General features: G+C 64.5%; 3 protein-coding genes across 3 annotated transcripts; 1 reads left to right on the top strand and 2 right to left on the bottom strand.

Moving 5' to 3' along the window:
- The first annotated feature begins 1,017 nt into the window (after window positions 1–1,017).
- On the top strand, window positions 1,018–5,675 carry EPS8L3 (EPS8 signaling adaptor L3). Its single transcript, XM_088180199.1, has 16 exons — window positions 1,018–1,058; window positions 1,138–1,211; window positions 1,304–1,368; window positions 1,456–1,611; window positions 2,132–2,269; window positions 2,347–2,432; window positions 2,905–3,056; window positions 3,139–3,212; window positions 3,290–3,395; window positions 3,505–3,569; window positions 4,074–4,148; window positions 4,270–4,418; window positions 4,513–4,725; window positions 4,869–4,965; window positions 5,061–5,350; window positions 5,444–5,675. Exons 1-16 carry the CDS (start codon window positions 1,018–1,020, stop codon window positions 5,673–5,675), a joined length of 2,013 nt encoding a protein of 670 aa, XP_088036325.1.
- Window positions 5,676–6,690: 1,015 nt separating this feature from the next.
- Window positions 6,691–9,473, bottom strand: LOC106851095 (glutathione S-transferase Mu 1-like). Its single transcript, XM_014872832.2, has 8 exons — window positions 9,393–9,473; window positions 8,356–8,431; window positions 8,199–8,263; window positions 8,031–8,112; window positions 7,406–7,506; window positions 7,192–7,287; window positions 6,999–7,109; window positions 6,691–6,916 (listed from the first exon to the last, which is right to left on the bottom strand). The coding sequence occupies exons 1-8, from the start codon at window positions 9,423–9,425 to the stop codon at window positions 6,821–6,823; spliced, it is 660 nt and encodes a 219-aa protein (XP_014728318.1). The 5' UTR covers window positions 9,426–9,473; the 3' UTR covers window positions 6,691–6,820.
- Window positions 9,474–11,003: 1,530 nt separating this feature from the next.
- On the bottom strand, window positions 11,004–13,326 carry LOC106851094 (glutathione S-transferase 2). The gene is made up of 8 exons (XM_014872831.2): window positions 13,197–13,326; window positions 12,953–13,028; window positions 12,500–12,564; window positions 12,308–12,389; window positions 12,130–12,230; window positions 11,837–11,932; window positions 11,657–11,767; window positions 11,004–11,176 (listed from the first exon to the last, which is right to left on the bottom strand). The coding sequence occupies exons 1-8, from the start codon at window positions 13,230–13,232 to the stop codon at window positions 11,081–11,083; spliced, it is 663 nt and encodes a 220-aa protein (XP_014728317.1). The 5' UTR covers window positions 13,233–13,326; the 3' UTR covers window positions 11,004–11,080.
- Between the last annotated feature and the right edge of the window lie 184 nt (window positions 13,327–13,510).

Here is a 13,510-nt window from a genome sequence, read left to right as displayed (position 1 = left end):
AGAGAGAAGATGTGACAGCCGGGATGTGACAGCCCGCGGGACTGGGAGGCACAGATGGGACCCTCGGGGACACAGGGGGCTCAGGGGACACAGGGGACACGGCCCAGCTCATCCATCACCCCCTAAGTTGCACAGGAGAAGCCAAAAGGCTTAAAATGAACCCAAACCCCACAACTCTGAGGTGGGAGGGGGGGGTTTATCGGGCCACTCCGATCCCACAGACACGACCCTCGCCACCAGTGTCCCCCCAGGCAAGCTGACCCGCGGCTCTGGGGACAATGGCTCCCTGAATCCATCCTTCACCCTAATCCGGGACCCTCACTCCGGGTCCTGCCCCTTCCTGGGCTCAAACCACCCTGGGAGGATTTTCCTGGCAGAGACAGCTTTGGTGTGAGCCCGAGATCACCCCGCGGGCAAGGGCTCAGAGTCCTGCGGGTCACAGGGCTGGGTCCTGCCAGGCGACGTCACCGACACCTAGTCCTGGGGTGGGGGACCTTGGGGTGGGGGGCGCCCCTGGCTGCGTTCCCCGCTGGATGCCCCGGGGCCAGGACGCCCAGCCGCGGGGTGGGGGGCCCGGGGTGTTTGCAAACGTGGTGGCGGTGCCAGGTGGTTGTGTCCCCCCCGTCCCTCCCCCGCTTTAACGAGAGGGCAAAGAGCAGGAGGGTGCGGTGCCAACGACAAGCCCTGTCCCCTGCCCGTGTCACCCTCCGCAGGCACAGCCCGAGCGGCGGAGTCAGCATCGAGGTGAGCGGGGACACCCCGGGGTAGCGACCCCATCTCGGGACATGGGGGTTCGGCTTCGGCCTCTGGGTGACCCCCGAGGGGCTGGGATGGAGCAGGGGCACTGGGGATGGAGGGCCAGGGGGGTCCTGGTGGCCACCAGGGCAACGGCACCGTCCGGGGTGGGGGGAGGGGTGGCAGGTCCCTCAGGTGTTTGGAAACACCTTGAGGGTGACGCAGGTAACATGGCCGGGATCTCACAGCAGGATCGAGACGCTCTTGCTGCTCCCCGGCAAGATGGGAGACCCCTTCGGCCGCTGGAGCAGCGCCCCATCACGGTGAGCGCCGGCAGGGTGGGGGGCCCTTGGGGACCCCCGAGGGCTGGGCAGGGCTCTGAAGGTCCCTCTGTCCGTCCAGGGGTGAATATGACGACAGGACCCCGCTCCGACGTTCCAACAGCTTCGCTCGGCTCACCGGGAAAAGCATCTACAGTGAGTGAGGGCTGAACCCCAAAAACCCCTCTAATCTCCCCGAGTGCCGTCCCGACCTTGTCCCTGTCACCTCGCCCTGCCTGTGCCCTCAGACCAGCGCAAGGACTACGGGCAGACCCTGCTCAAGCTCCAGAATGATTTCCAGCACCACGTTGAGGTAGAAGCCCCCTCAAACTGCCCCGCGCCCCCCAGCCTTGCCAGGGGACCCCTGTGACACCGGTACCGTGTGCCCCACCCCCCCCAGCACCTGCTCACGATGCACCTGGAGCGGGATCTCCGCAGTGCCGAGGATTGTCTGGGGCGCCTGAAGGACCTGGAGGCGCAGGGACGGATCTGGGGGCAGGATGTCATCCTGGCAGTCAAGGACCAGGAGCTGGTGCTGAGCGATGTGGAGAGCAAGGTACCCCCCGGCCAGGGCACCCCCAGAGTCTGGTACCCTCTGGCCATGGAACCCCTCGGCTAAGTGACCCCACAAAGCCTGGTACCCCCTGAATCCTGGTATCCCCGGAGCAAGGCACCCCCAAAGCCCAGCACTCCTCAGCCAGGGCATCCCTTCAATCTCGGTACCTCCCGGCCAGGGCATCCCCTGAATCCTGGGACCCTCTGGCTATGGGACCTCCCAAATCCAGGACCCCTCCTGTCCAGGTATCCCCAAACCCCGGTACACCCCAATGCCCCCCAACCCTGGCAGCTCCCATAGCACCCCCCAACCTGGGCAACCCCCCAGTCTGGCAACCACAGCCCTGCCCCACCCCCAGACTCAGCCCCCCAAACTCTGCTATCCCCCTCCTATGCCACCCCACCCCCCCATTAAACCTCCCACCCCACAAGCCCGATCCCCACAATCCCACTTGCACCCCTTTAACCCTTTCCCAGCCAGCCGGGTGGGGGGACTGCGCACCCTGTTTTCTCCCTTCCAGGAGGAGCTGGAGTCTTTCCCGCTGGGAAGTGTGCAGGGATGCTCCGCCGGGCTGGACAACACGGTGCTGGCCGTCAGCGTCCAGGAGAGGAACCCGCCCAGGACCAGCGTGCTGCTCTTCCAGTGCGAGCGGCTGGGGGTGAGCCCTGAGCGGGGAGGAATGGGGGGAAGCTCCTCGGAACGGAGGGCTGATGGCAGGGGGTCCTTCCATGCCAGGCTGAGACGCTGAGGAGCAGCCTGGAGAAGGTGTTGAGGCAGAGGAAGGAGGAGCAGAGCAATCACTACGGGCACAGGTATGGAGGGTAAGTGACTCTGCCACCCCTCCCTGGAGACAGCTCGACTGAGCCCCCAAGCTCCCCAGAGCTGTGGTGAGTCTGGCCATGGGGTCTCCTTGTGGTCCCATTGAGGTCCCACACTGCCCCAATGTCCCCCAACAAGCCCCCGCCTGTGGGCACACAACCCCTCCTTTTCCTACCCCACCCCCCGAATACAACCCCATCCACGGGCTCAGTTCCCCCCTTCCCATTCCCTCATCCCCATGGGTACAGACCCCCCCCCCCCCCCATGAGTTTGGTCTCCCCTCATCCCCCATGGGCGCATCCCCACCCTATTTCCCATCATCGGGCTTAGACCCCCTCGCCTCCTCCCTCAACCTCCTCCCTCTTACCCCACACCCCCCCTTGGCGCCAGCCCCACTCCTGCCCCATTCCCACATACACACCCCTCTCCCCAGGCTCAGCTCCCCCTCACTTTCCCCCTCCCCATCCCGAACAGCCCGGAGACGTCACCGATCCTGGCTCCCCCGTACGCGGCCCCGGAGCGCCGGGCAGAGCCCCCCGAGCCCGAGTCCCCCGTGCCCCCCCACCGTGGGATGCCCCCGCAGCGTGGGGTGCCCCTCCAGCGTGGGCTGCTCTCCTCGGACTACCGTGAGTCTCGGGCAGGGGAGGGAGGGGCTGCATGGTGCCTCAGTTTCCCCAGGAGCAGGGGGTGACCCTGTGGTGTCACCAGGTGCTCCGGAGCCCCCGCAGATGCCGCGGACCCAACCCCCCGCCCAGGCCGTGTCCGAGATGGACCGAGATGTTGTAAGTCCCAAACCACCCCCATGGATGGGGACCCCGCAGCCTCCAGCCAGCACACACCGTCCCCCCTGCACCCACAGGAGGTTCTCAACCACGTCCTGGGGGACCTGGAGCTCTTCGTGGGCCGGGTGAAGACCTTCCTGAACTCGGCCAGCACGAAGAAGAAGCAGAAGAAGAAGAAGTCAGGTAGGAAAGGAGGGAAGAGTCCTCGGGGCGGCTGCTTGGGGTCCTGGTGCGGCCAGCCCGGTGCCAGCCCGGTGCCAGCCCGGTGCCAGCCCCAGCTCTGCCCCTGCAGCACTGCCCCCAAAGGATGAGTACATGGATTTCTTCCAGAAGGTGAAATACGCCCTCAACCTCATGGTAGGTCCCGTCGGGCTGGATGGGGGCGGCTGGGGAGGCGGGGGGGATGTGAGGAATGGGGGGGGATGTGGGGAATGGAGGGGTCTATGAGGGTGGGGGAGGCTATGAGAGAACGGGGGCTGTGGACAACAAGGGAACTGCGTGGGGAAAGGGGGTCTGTGAGGGCGGGGGGTCTGTGGGGATGGGGAGGCTGGGAGGGCGGGGGGGGCTCTGCGGGAATAGGGGACGGTGTGGGGATGGGGGATTGCGTGAGAATGCGGGAGTGGGGATGTGTGGGGATGGGGGGCCAGGGGAAGGAGAATCTGTGTGGGGATGGGGCTGTGTGGGGTGGAGGGGCTGCATGGCATGAGGGAGCTGTGGGTGAACTGAGGGGCTCTGTGGGGTGGAGGGGCCATATGGGGACAAGGGTCTGTGTAGGGATGAGAGGTGTGGGTGGACTGGGGGGTTCCGTGGGGTTGGGGGGCCATGTGGGGATGGGGGACACTCTTCTCCCTGCGTCCACAGGGACGGACCCACCCCTACATGTCGGACCCCAACCCCCCCGAGCTGCTGCGCCTCATCTTCTCAGCTCTGTCCTTCGTGAGTGCCCCCCAAACGGGCCCCACCCCTCAAAATGCGTGAGACAGGCGGGGATCACCCCTCACTCCCCCCATGCTGGGGGGTGCGTTTGGGGGTGCTGCTCCATCCCCCTCCCCTCCAGGTCCTGGCCCACTGCCCCAGCCCCGGCCTGGCCCCGGGGGTGGAGAGTCCTCTGCTGCTGCCGGAGGCGCTGCAGTTCCTTGAGGACACCCTGAACGATGAGGACTACGGCGTCTGGAAGAGCCTCGGCACTGCCTGGAACAAGTCCAGGTGGGGTCCAGCCCTCCGACACCCAGAAGGGGGGGTCTGGATTTGAGGGGGGGGGTCACAACACCCACCCCGGTGTCCTCCCCGACGGTTGTAGGGCTGAGTACCCCAACAGCGCCCTGGTGCCCGCGTACACCCCGGTTTTTTCGGACGGGTGGCTGCCGCCCATGATGGAGCAGGAAGGCCGCAGGGGCCTCCAGGACACCCCACCGCCAGCCTCAGTTTCCCCAATTCCCTTGCGACACCCTTCCCGGTCCCTGCCCTCATCACAGCCACCGGCCACCAGCTGGAGGGACAGTCCCAGCCAAGCGTAAGTGTCCCCCTTCCCCCACGGATGGAAGGTTTGGGCATCCCGAACTGGACATGGGACATGTCCAGACTTGGACATGCCCCCCTACGGGAGCAAGATTTGGCCCCGGACTCGGTACTGATCCACCCCCTGACCACTTCCAGACCCCGTCTCCCTGCCCAGGGGCTGGTCCGAGCCCTGTACGATTTCCAGGCCAGGAATTCGCAGGAGCTGAGCGTCAGGAAGGGGGACATGCTGCAGGTAGAAACGGGGGTCCCCTCCATGGGTGCTCGTGGGGAGGACGAAGTTGGGACCGCGGAGCCCTTGCCCTCCACCCCACTTGTCACCTCCCCTAGGTCTTGGACCAGCAGAGGAAGTGGTGGCTGGTGCAGGACGAGCGAGGGGACAGGGGGCACGTCCCTGGCAACATCCTGGAGCCCCTCCCGGAGCCGGGGCACAGCGCCAGACAGGTGGGGGTCCCCTCTCCCCTCCCTTACCCGGGCCCCCACACCAGGAGGGGGTGGCCGATGGCTACCCTGATGTCTCCTCCTTTGTCCCTCCTCCAGGACAGTCCCCCAACCCTGCACCCCAACTCCTCTCCGGCAGAGGTGACAGCCTGGCTGATGGACAAGGGCTTCTCGCGGATGTAGGTGGTCTCTGGAGCCCCTCTCCCCCAAACCCTCGTGGGTCCATTTGGGGTGGAGGCGAGCCCGGCTCACCCCTGTCCGCCCGCCCGCAGCACGGTGCGGACTTTGGGGGTGCTGCCGGGGCACGAGCTGCTGCAGATGAGCCCGGCCGAGCTGCGAGGTGTCTGTCCCGAGGAGTGGCGGCGGGTCCTGTTCAAGCTGTCCCCCATCAGGACATCCCTGGGGGTGAGCGACTCCCACCCCCGCACCCCCTCCCCATCTCGGGACTTTCGGACCCTCGGCCCCACGCCCCCTCCCCACCCCCGGGGCTGTCCGTGGGTGTGAGGGACCCCAACCCCCGTGCCCCCCTCTCCGGCCCAGGGTGTCCCTGGGGGGACCCGCACTCCTCCTCAGTCCCGGACGGATCCTGTGGGTGAGAGAACCCTGTCCCAGCCCGGGCTGGCCACGGGGGTGAGGGACCCTCATGCCTCTCCCCCCCAAACTTCTCCCATTCCCTTCCCTGCAGATCGATCCCAGGGACTGAGCCACCGAGGCCACGCTGATGTCCCCAACATGTCGCCGCCCCGGACGGAGCACCCTGGGAACGGCTGGACTTGGGGGCGAACCCACTCCCCACATCCCTCCTGCCCCCCCAGGACAGAGAACCACTCCTTGAAATGAGAGAACGTCCCCCCCAAAGCCACCAGTGAGTGACACTGGGGACCCCCGCCCAAAGGAATTGGGGGGCAGGCACTCCCCTCGGGGGATCAGGAGCTAGGAAATCACTTTGCACCCCCAAAATGTAAAGGGGTTGATGTGGAAAATAAAAGTGACAGCAGTTGGGCGTGCAGAGTCTGGGGGGCACCCCGGGGGCAGGGAGAGGGACAGGGGGAATAGGGGAACAGGGGAACAGGGGAACAGGGGAATAGGGACAGGGCAGGGAGGGGGACACAGCACTGCACCCCCCGCAGCACCCAAGGCACATTCCTGTCCCCATCCTTGCGAGTTGATGGCAGCAAGGGCCTCGGGGGACAAGGCTGTCCCCAGCCCACCTCACTCAGCACCCTGGGTGGGTGGCACAGCACCAAGGCTCCCTCCCTCCCCTCAGGCTTTGTCAGGGCTGATTCATTAGAGCTCATTAGGAATGCGCTAATGAGGAGCGGGGGCGGGAAGAAGGGAGGAGCACTGGGCTCCTTTCCCACGGCAACGAGGGAGGGCCCTGGGGACAGCACAGGGCTGAGCTCGTGCCCCCAAACCAAACTGAGGGACTGGGCCCCTCACCCACACCCAGCAACCCCCAGCCATGGGTGGGGGCCGCCTCAGTGCCCCCAACACCACAAGGCTTGTGGGGGACTCAGGCTGCCACATCTACAAAGCATTTTATTGTCTTGGGGGTGTCATGCCAGTGGTGCTGTCCCCCCCCAAGGATAGAGGACGCTGGAGGGGCTGGGTTAGGACTGTCCCCACCCTCCAAACCCCATGCTGAGCTCCTACAGCTTCTTGTTGCCCCACTTGGCCATCTTGTTGTTGATGGGCATCTTCTGGAAACGGCTGGACTTCATGTAGGCAGCCACCTTCTCCAGAGCCTGGGGACACACATGGAGTGTCAGGGACACCCCCACCGCGGCAGCCCCCACCCAGGGGTGACCTCGGGGTGCCCCTGCTCACCCCAAAGCGGTCCATGAAGTCCTTGAGGTTCTTGAAGGGCTCCAGGCACTTGGGCTCAAAGATGAGGTTCTGGTCCAGCACGTCGAACATGAGGAAGTCTACGAAGGTCAGCTGGGAACATCGGGGGGACATAGTGAGGACAAATCCCCTCTCCAGCCCCCTCAGATTTCCCCCTCGAAAGTCCTGGCAGTACCTTCTCCCCTGCAAACCACTTTCTGTCCCCCAAGAAGTTGGAGAAAAGCTTCAGCTTCCCCGGGAGCTGCTCCAGGTAGCCTGGCTTCAGCTTCTCCTGAGGGAAGAAGGAAGGGGTGAGGATGGGCAGCCCCAGCCTTCCACCCTGGGGAGCACCCTCCCAGTATGGGGTCCCCAGTGCTGGCACGGGGTCCCCCAGCCTGCAGGACACTCACAAAGTCAGGGTTGTAGCAGACCATGACAAGGCTCATGCGGAAATCCATGATCTGGTTCTCCAGCATGTCCACACGCAGGATCTCCTCCTCTGTCTCACCACCTGCACAGGGGGATGTCAGCATTGGGGGACCAAACCCTCCCTGATCCCAGCCCTGCAACTCCAAACCCTTCCTGATCCCAGCTCTGCTACTCCAAACCCTCCCTGATCCCAGCCCTGCTACTCCAAACCCTCCCTGATCCCAGCTCTGCTACTCCAAACCCTCCCTGATCCCAGCCCTGCTACTCCAAACCCTCCCTGATCCCAGCTCTGCTACTCCAAACCTGCTCTGATCCCAGCCCTGCTACTCCAAACCCTCCCCAACCCAGCTCTGCTGGCTGGGGGTCAATTTAATTTCAGCTCCAATCCCACGCTCACCCCTACTCCAAACTACCCCAATACAACTCCAACCCCAAACCAAGCCCTACTGAATCTCGATTCAATTCCAACCCTACTCTAACCCCAATCCAACTCCAACCCTGCTCCATTTCCAACTCCCAACCCTACCCTAAGACAAACCCCACTCCAATCTCAACCCCATTCCAACCCTGCTCCAGTTCCAGCCCAGTTCCAGGCCCCCCACTCACACAAGTTGTGCTTGCGGGCGATGTAGCGCAGGATCGCGTTGCTCTGTGTCAGCTTGGTGGGGCCATCGATGAAATATGGGAGCTGGGGGGACAGAGGGACATGGGGACACTGGGACATCGAGACACTCCCAATCATAACCTGCCCCTCCCCAGCTCCAGACCACCTACGTTGGGGAAGTCAAGCCCCAGCTTCTCCTTCTCGTTGATCCATTGGCTCTTATCGTAGTCAGGAGCTGGAAGGGAAGGGGGAGCTGGGTGATGTCGTGTCCTCCCCAAAAGCCAGAGAGGTTGAGGGTGGTGTGGGGACCCTCTGACCCCCCCTCACCTTCCCCACAGCTGTAGAGCTTGTCCTCGTAGGGTGTCTCTGTGTACTCCAGGAGTAGGCGGATGGCGTGGGCGAGCTGGGGAGTGGGATCAATGAGACACCCCAAAAACATCCCCCATATATGAGCCTGGAGCTGGCTCACACATGGGGAAACTGAGGCACAGGGGAGGGCAAACTGCACCCCCTTCCAGTGAGCACCCTCTGCACAGGGGGACCCCGCCCAAAAGCAACTCCCTCCCACCCCAAAATGCAGCAGGACCCCCACAGTCCCCCCACAAGACACCCCAGACTATCCCCAAGAGATCAAGGACACCTCCAACAGTTTCCCCAAAGACCTGAGGGGTCCCTGAAGAACCCCCCAAGAGACCAGAGGGGCTCCCACAGTTCCTCCCAGGATTAGGAAGACAGCCCAAGAGTCCCAAAAGACCAGGGAGACCCCCACGGCCTCACTCCAAGTGTGACCCCCTGCAGTCCCCCCCAGGACTAATGGTCCACCACGGCCGCCGCCCCCAAAAAAACAGAGGGACTCCCACAGCATGCCCAAAAGACATAGGAAACCCCCGAAGACCCCCCATAAACAGGGGGGGATCCCCGAAGACGCCCCGCAGCCATCCCACTAGCCTAAAGGGACCTCCCGCAGCCCCCCAAAAGATCAATGAGACCTCCGACCTCTCGCTGCCCCCTAAAAGTTCCAAGGGATCCCCACAGCCCCCCCAAGACAAAAGCAAAGCCCAGAGACCCCTGCAGCCCCCACCAAAAGGGAACCGCCCAGCCCCCACCGCCAAAACCAGCAGGGCCCCCACGCCACGCAGAAAGCGCAGAAGGGACCCCAAAAACCCGCGAACATCCCCTGCAGCCCCCGAAGGACCAAAGGGACGCACGAACACCCGCTACGTCCCCCCAAAAAGTGCGGGGGGACCCCGCCATCCCCCTCGGGAGACCCGGGGGTCCCGCAGCCCCTCCCCCTCTCGTGGATCCCCCCAGGGGGTGGGGGGTGCCCCCAGGTCCCTCCTGGTCCCCCCCGGGTCCCCGCTCACCCCTCGGATGTCCCAGTACCCCAACACCGCCATGGCGCGCGTGACTGCGGGCACGCCCTGCCCGGGGCGGGGCTCGGCCTTAACGGGACCGGGATCCGCCGAGCGACCCCCACCCCGGGGCTCTGCGACCCCCCCCCGACCCCTCTACAGGGGGATCTGTGCCCCCCCCCACGTCCGCATGGAACCCCCTTACCCACAACCCCCCCCACCCCCCCAAACTCCACGGGCTTCCCCACATCCCGGAATTCTGCGACCCTCCCATGCCCATGAGAACCCCCTTATCCCGGGGCTCTGCGACCACCCCAAGGTCCACAGGCTCTCCCTTTACAGGGGGTTCTGTGACCTCCCCACATCCGCATGGAACCCCTTTATCCTGGGGACTCCACAGCACCCCCGAACTCCACGGGTTTCCCCATATCCCGGAGCTCTGCGATCCTTCCATCCCCATGGGAACCTCCTTGTCTTGAGGGTTCTGTGACCCCCCCAAGCTCCATGGGGTCCTCCTTTACAGGGGGTTCTGTGCCCCTCGAGGTCCGCACGGAACCCATCTACCCTGGGGACTCCACAACCCCCCCAACTCCACGGGCTTCCCCATATCCCGGAGCTCTGCGATCCTCCCATCCCCATGGAAACCCCCTTATCCTGGGGCTCTGCGACCCCCCCAGACTCCACGGAGTCCCCCTTGTCCTGAGGGTTCTGTGCCCCCCCCAGGTCCGCATGGAACCCCTTTATCCTGGGGACTCCACAACACCCCCAAACTCCACGGCTTCCCCGTATCTCGGGGTTCTGTGATTCTCTCATGCCCCCTTGTCTTGAGGGTTCTGTGACCCCCCAAACCCCACAGGGTCCCCCTTTACAGGGGGTTCTGTGACCCCCACGTCCACATGGAACCCCCTTATACTGGGGACTCCACAACCCCCCTAAACTCCATGGGCTTCCCCCTATCCCAGAGTTGAGACCCTCCCATCCCCATGGGAACCCCCTTCTCTTGAGGGTTTTGTGACCACCCCAACCTTCATGGGGTCCCCCTTATTCTGGGGTGTCTGCGACCACCCCAAGTTCTATGGGGGTCCCCTTTAACAGGGGGCTCTGTGACCCTCGCCATCCCCATGGCTTTGTGACCCCTGAAATTCCACGGGGTCCTCCTTATCCTAGGGGTTCTGTGACATACCCCATCCATCCCCACGGGACCACTTTATTCTGGGAGCACTTCAACCCCACAAGCTCCATGGGATCCCCTTATTCTGGGGCTCCCCTTAAATTCCATGGGTTGTCCCTTTTCCTGGGAGCCCTGTGACCCCCCCAAACCCCAGGGGAACTTCGTTATCCCGGGGGCCATGGGTCCCTCTGTGGCACCCCCCAAAGCTTCCTCGGGGTTCCCCCTCTCAATCCCCTAAGTTGCGGGGGGGGGGTGTCTCACTATCCTGGGGGGTCACCTTGGTCCCCACAGTCTCCACGGGGGTCCCCCTATCCTGGGGACGCAGGGAGGAATGGCTTCTCCCACCCCGAGATCCAGGAGGGTCCAACAGCACCCCCAGGGGTTACCCCACAAATGAGGAGTTCCCACAGTTCCCACCACGGTTCCTCAGCAGCTCAGTGCACCCCACACAGTTGCTGGACAAGGGGGAGCCCCCCATGATTTATTGGGAGTTCTGGAGGTGACTTGGGGGGCACGGAGGTTCAGTCCCTCACTCCTTGGTGTTGCACCACTTTGCTGTGCGCCAGAAAATCGGGGTTTTCATGAAGCGCCCCGAGCGCATGTAGGCAGAGATCTTGTCCAGGGCCTGGGGGAACAGGAACACCACAGGATCAGGGATGGGGACACTGGCATGTCTGAGATGGGCACAGGGACACCAGGACACCCCAGGGTGCTGGGGACAGGGATGGGGACACTGGGATATCTGGGATAGGCACAGGGACACCAGGCTGCTTGGGACAGGGATGGGCACAGGGACACCAGTGTTGGGGACACGGATGGGAACACTAGGGGGTCAGGGATGGGGACAGAGATGGACGCTGGGGTGTCAGGAATTGGGACAGGGACATTGGAGTGTCAGTGATAGGGACACTGGGCTGTAAGGGGCAGGGACTGGGACACTAGAGGGTCAGGCATGGGGTCATAGAGGTGATAGGAATAGGGATGGAGTCAGAAACACTGGGGATTTAAGGATGAGGCTTGGGATGGGACAAGGACACGGCCCCTGAGGTGTCAGGGATGGAGATGGTACCGAGGTGGCCCCGGGCTGTGCCGTGCCCCTGCTCACCTCGAAGCGCTGCAGGAACTGGGCCAGGTTTCCCTTCAGTTCCGGACACTCAGGCACGAACATGCGCTGCTGGTCCAGCACGTCGTACGCCAGGAAGTCCACGAAGGTGATCTGGGGGAGGGGCAGGGGGGGTCAGCCCCCACTGGGACTCCCCAAACCCCCCCAGCATCCCCCACCTACCTTCTGCCCTGCAAACCAGGGCCGGGAGCCCAGGAACCGCGACAGCTCCTGCAGCTTCTTGGGCAGCTGCTCCAGGTACGCCGGCTTCAGCTTCTCCTGCATGGGGGGGGGGGCACAGTTTGGGGGGGCTGCTCCCCCCAGAACCCTGGGGCATCACCCCCTGACTGCAGCCAGGCAAGGGATGTGCCCCAACGCACACCTGATGGCTCGGCCCCCTTGTCCCATGTTGGGGGACAACCCTGGGGTCTGGGGGGGATCTGTCCCCCCATCATGACCCCCACGGGGGTACTCACAAAGTTAGGGTCATAGCAGATTCGGGCAAAGCTCATCCTCAAATCCATGAGATGGTTTTCCAGCATGTCCACACGCTGCTTCTCCTCCTCCGTCTCACCACCTACGGGGTGGAGAGGTGTCAACCCACCCCCCACAACACCCCGGGGACCCCCCCGGGCGCTGGGGCCCCCCACTCACACAAGTTGTGCTTGCGGGCGATGTAGCGCAGGATCGCGTTGCTCTGCGTCAGCTTGATGGGGCCATCGATGAGGTACGGGAGCTACGGGAGAGGGTGCGGGGGGGGGGGAGTCAGCCCCGGTGACCCCCGCACCCCCCTTCCCGCACCCCCTTCCCGAACCCCCCTTCCCGCACACCCTCCCCATCACCTACGTTGGGGAAGTCGAGCCCCAGTTTCTCCTTCTCGTTGGTCCAGTCGCTCGGGTCATAGTCAGGGGCTGGGGGGGACCAGAGAAATTATGGGGGGGGGGGCTCCCCCAGACCCTCTACCCCACAGCAATGGGGGGACATTGGGGGTTGTCCCCTCTCTGTCCCGGGGCAGCCGTTGACCCCTCCCGGGACACCGGGGTCAGATAAGGCAGAGCGCTGCCCCTCAGAGGGGTCAAGGTCCTTTAACCGGCAGGGGAACGGGGGAGACAAAGGTGACACCCCGAGCTGGCAGGAGGGGGGTGGGTGGGGGCAAAAGGACACGCTGCGAAGTGGGATAGTGGGGTGTCGTGTCCCCCGCCCCCTCCCCCCGTTTTCTGACACAGCAGGAACGAGGGGTGTGGGGGCAGGGGCTGGGGGGATTTGGGGGGGGTCACAGCCCGCTTGCCCCCCTCTCACCTGGGCCAGGGCGGTACTGGCGCTCCTGGTAGGGGGTCTCCGTGTACTCCAGCAGCAGGCGGATTGCGTGGGCCAGCTGGGGGGACACAGCACCCACTTTTGGCACCCCAAAGTCCCCCAGGACCTCTCCCCCATACCCCTGGGACCCCCAGCACACCCACACCGCTCTGGGACGTCCAGCACCCCCCCACCTGTGCCCACCCCAGTCTCCAGCGTGCCACTGCCACCCCTCGATCCCACTCACCCCACGGATGTCCCAGTACCCCAGAGTGAGCACCATGGTGACAGCCGGACGAGCCTCTGCGCCAACACGGACTGGTACAGGCTGGGACAGGACCGTCCCCGTCCCCTCCCCGTCCCCTCCCCCGTCCCCTCCCTCTGGCGTCAGCGGGGGCAGGCAGAGGGCAGGCCGGGGGCAGGCAGGGTGCCACAGGGCGTCCCGCCAGCTCTGGAGTTGCCATCACCGCTCGGGATCCGCCCCCGACCCTCCCACAGCACCTCGGGGACCCGCAAACCCAAGCCATGAAGGGACACACAACCCCCTTCAGTGCCTCAGTT

This window comes from Sturnus vulgaris, chromosome 29 (genome assembly GCF_052056855.1).
Source record: "Sturnus vulgaris isolate bStuVul1 chromosome 29, bStuVul1.hap1, whole genome shotgun sequence".
In the NCBI taxonomy this organism is placed as follows: Eukaryota; Metazoa; Chordata; class Aves; order Passeriformes; family Sturnidae; genus Sturnus; species Sturnus vulgaris.
The sequence above is the reverse complement of the archived record's forward strand: the minus strand, read 5'-3'. Positions and strand labels throughout refer to the sequence as shown.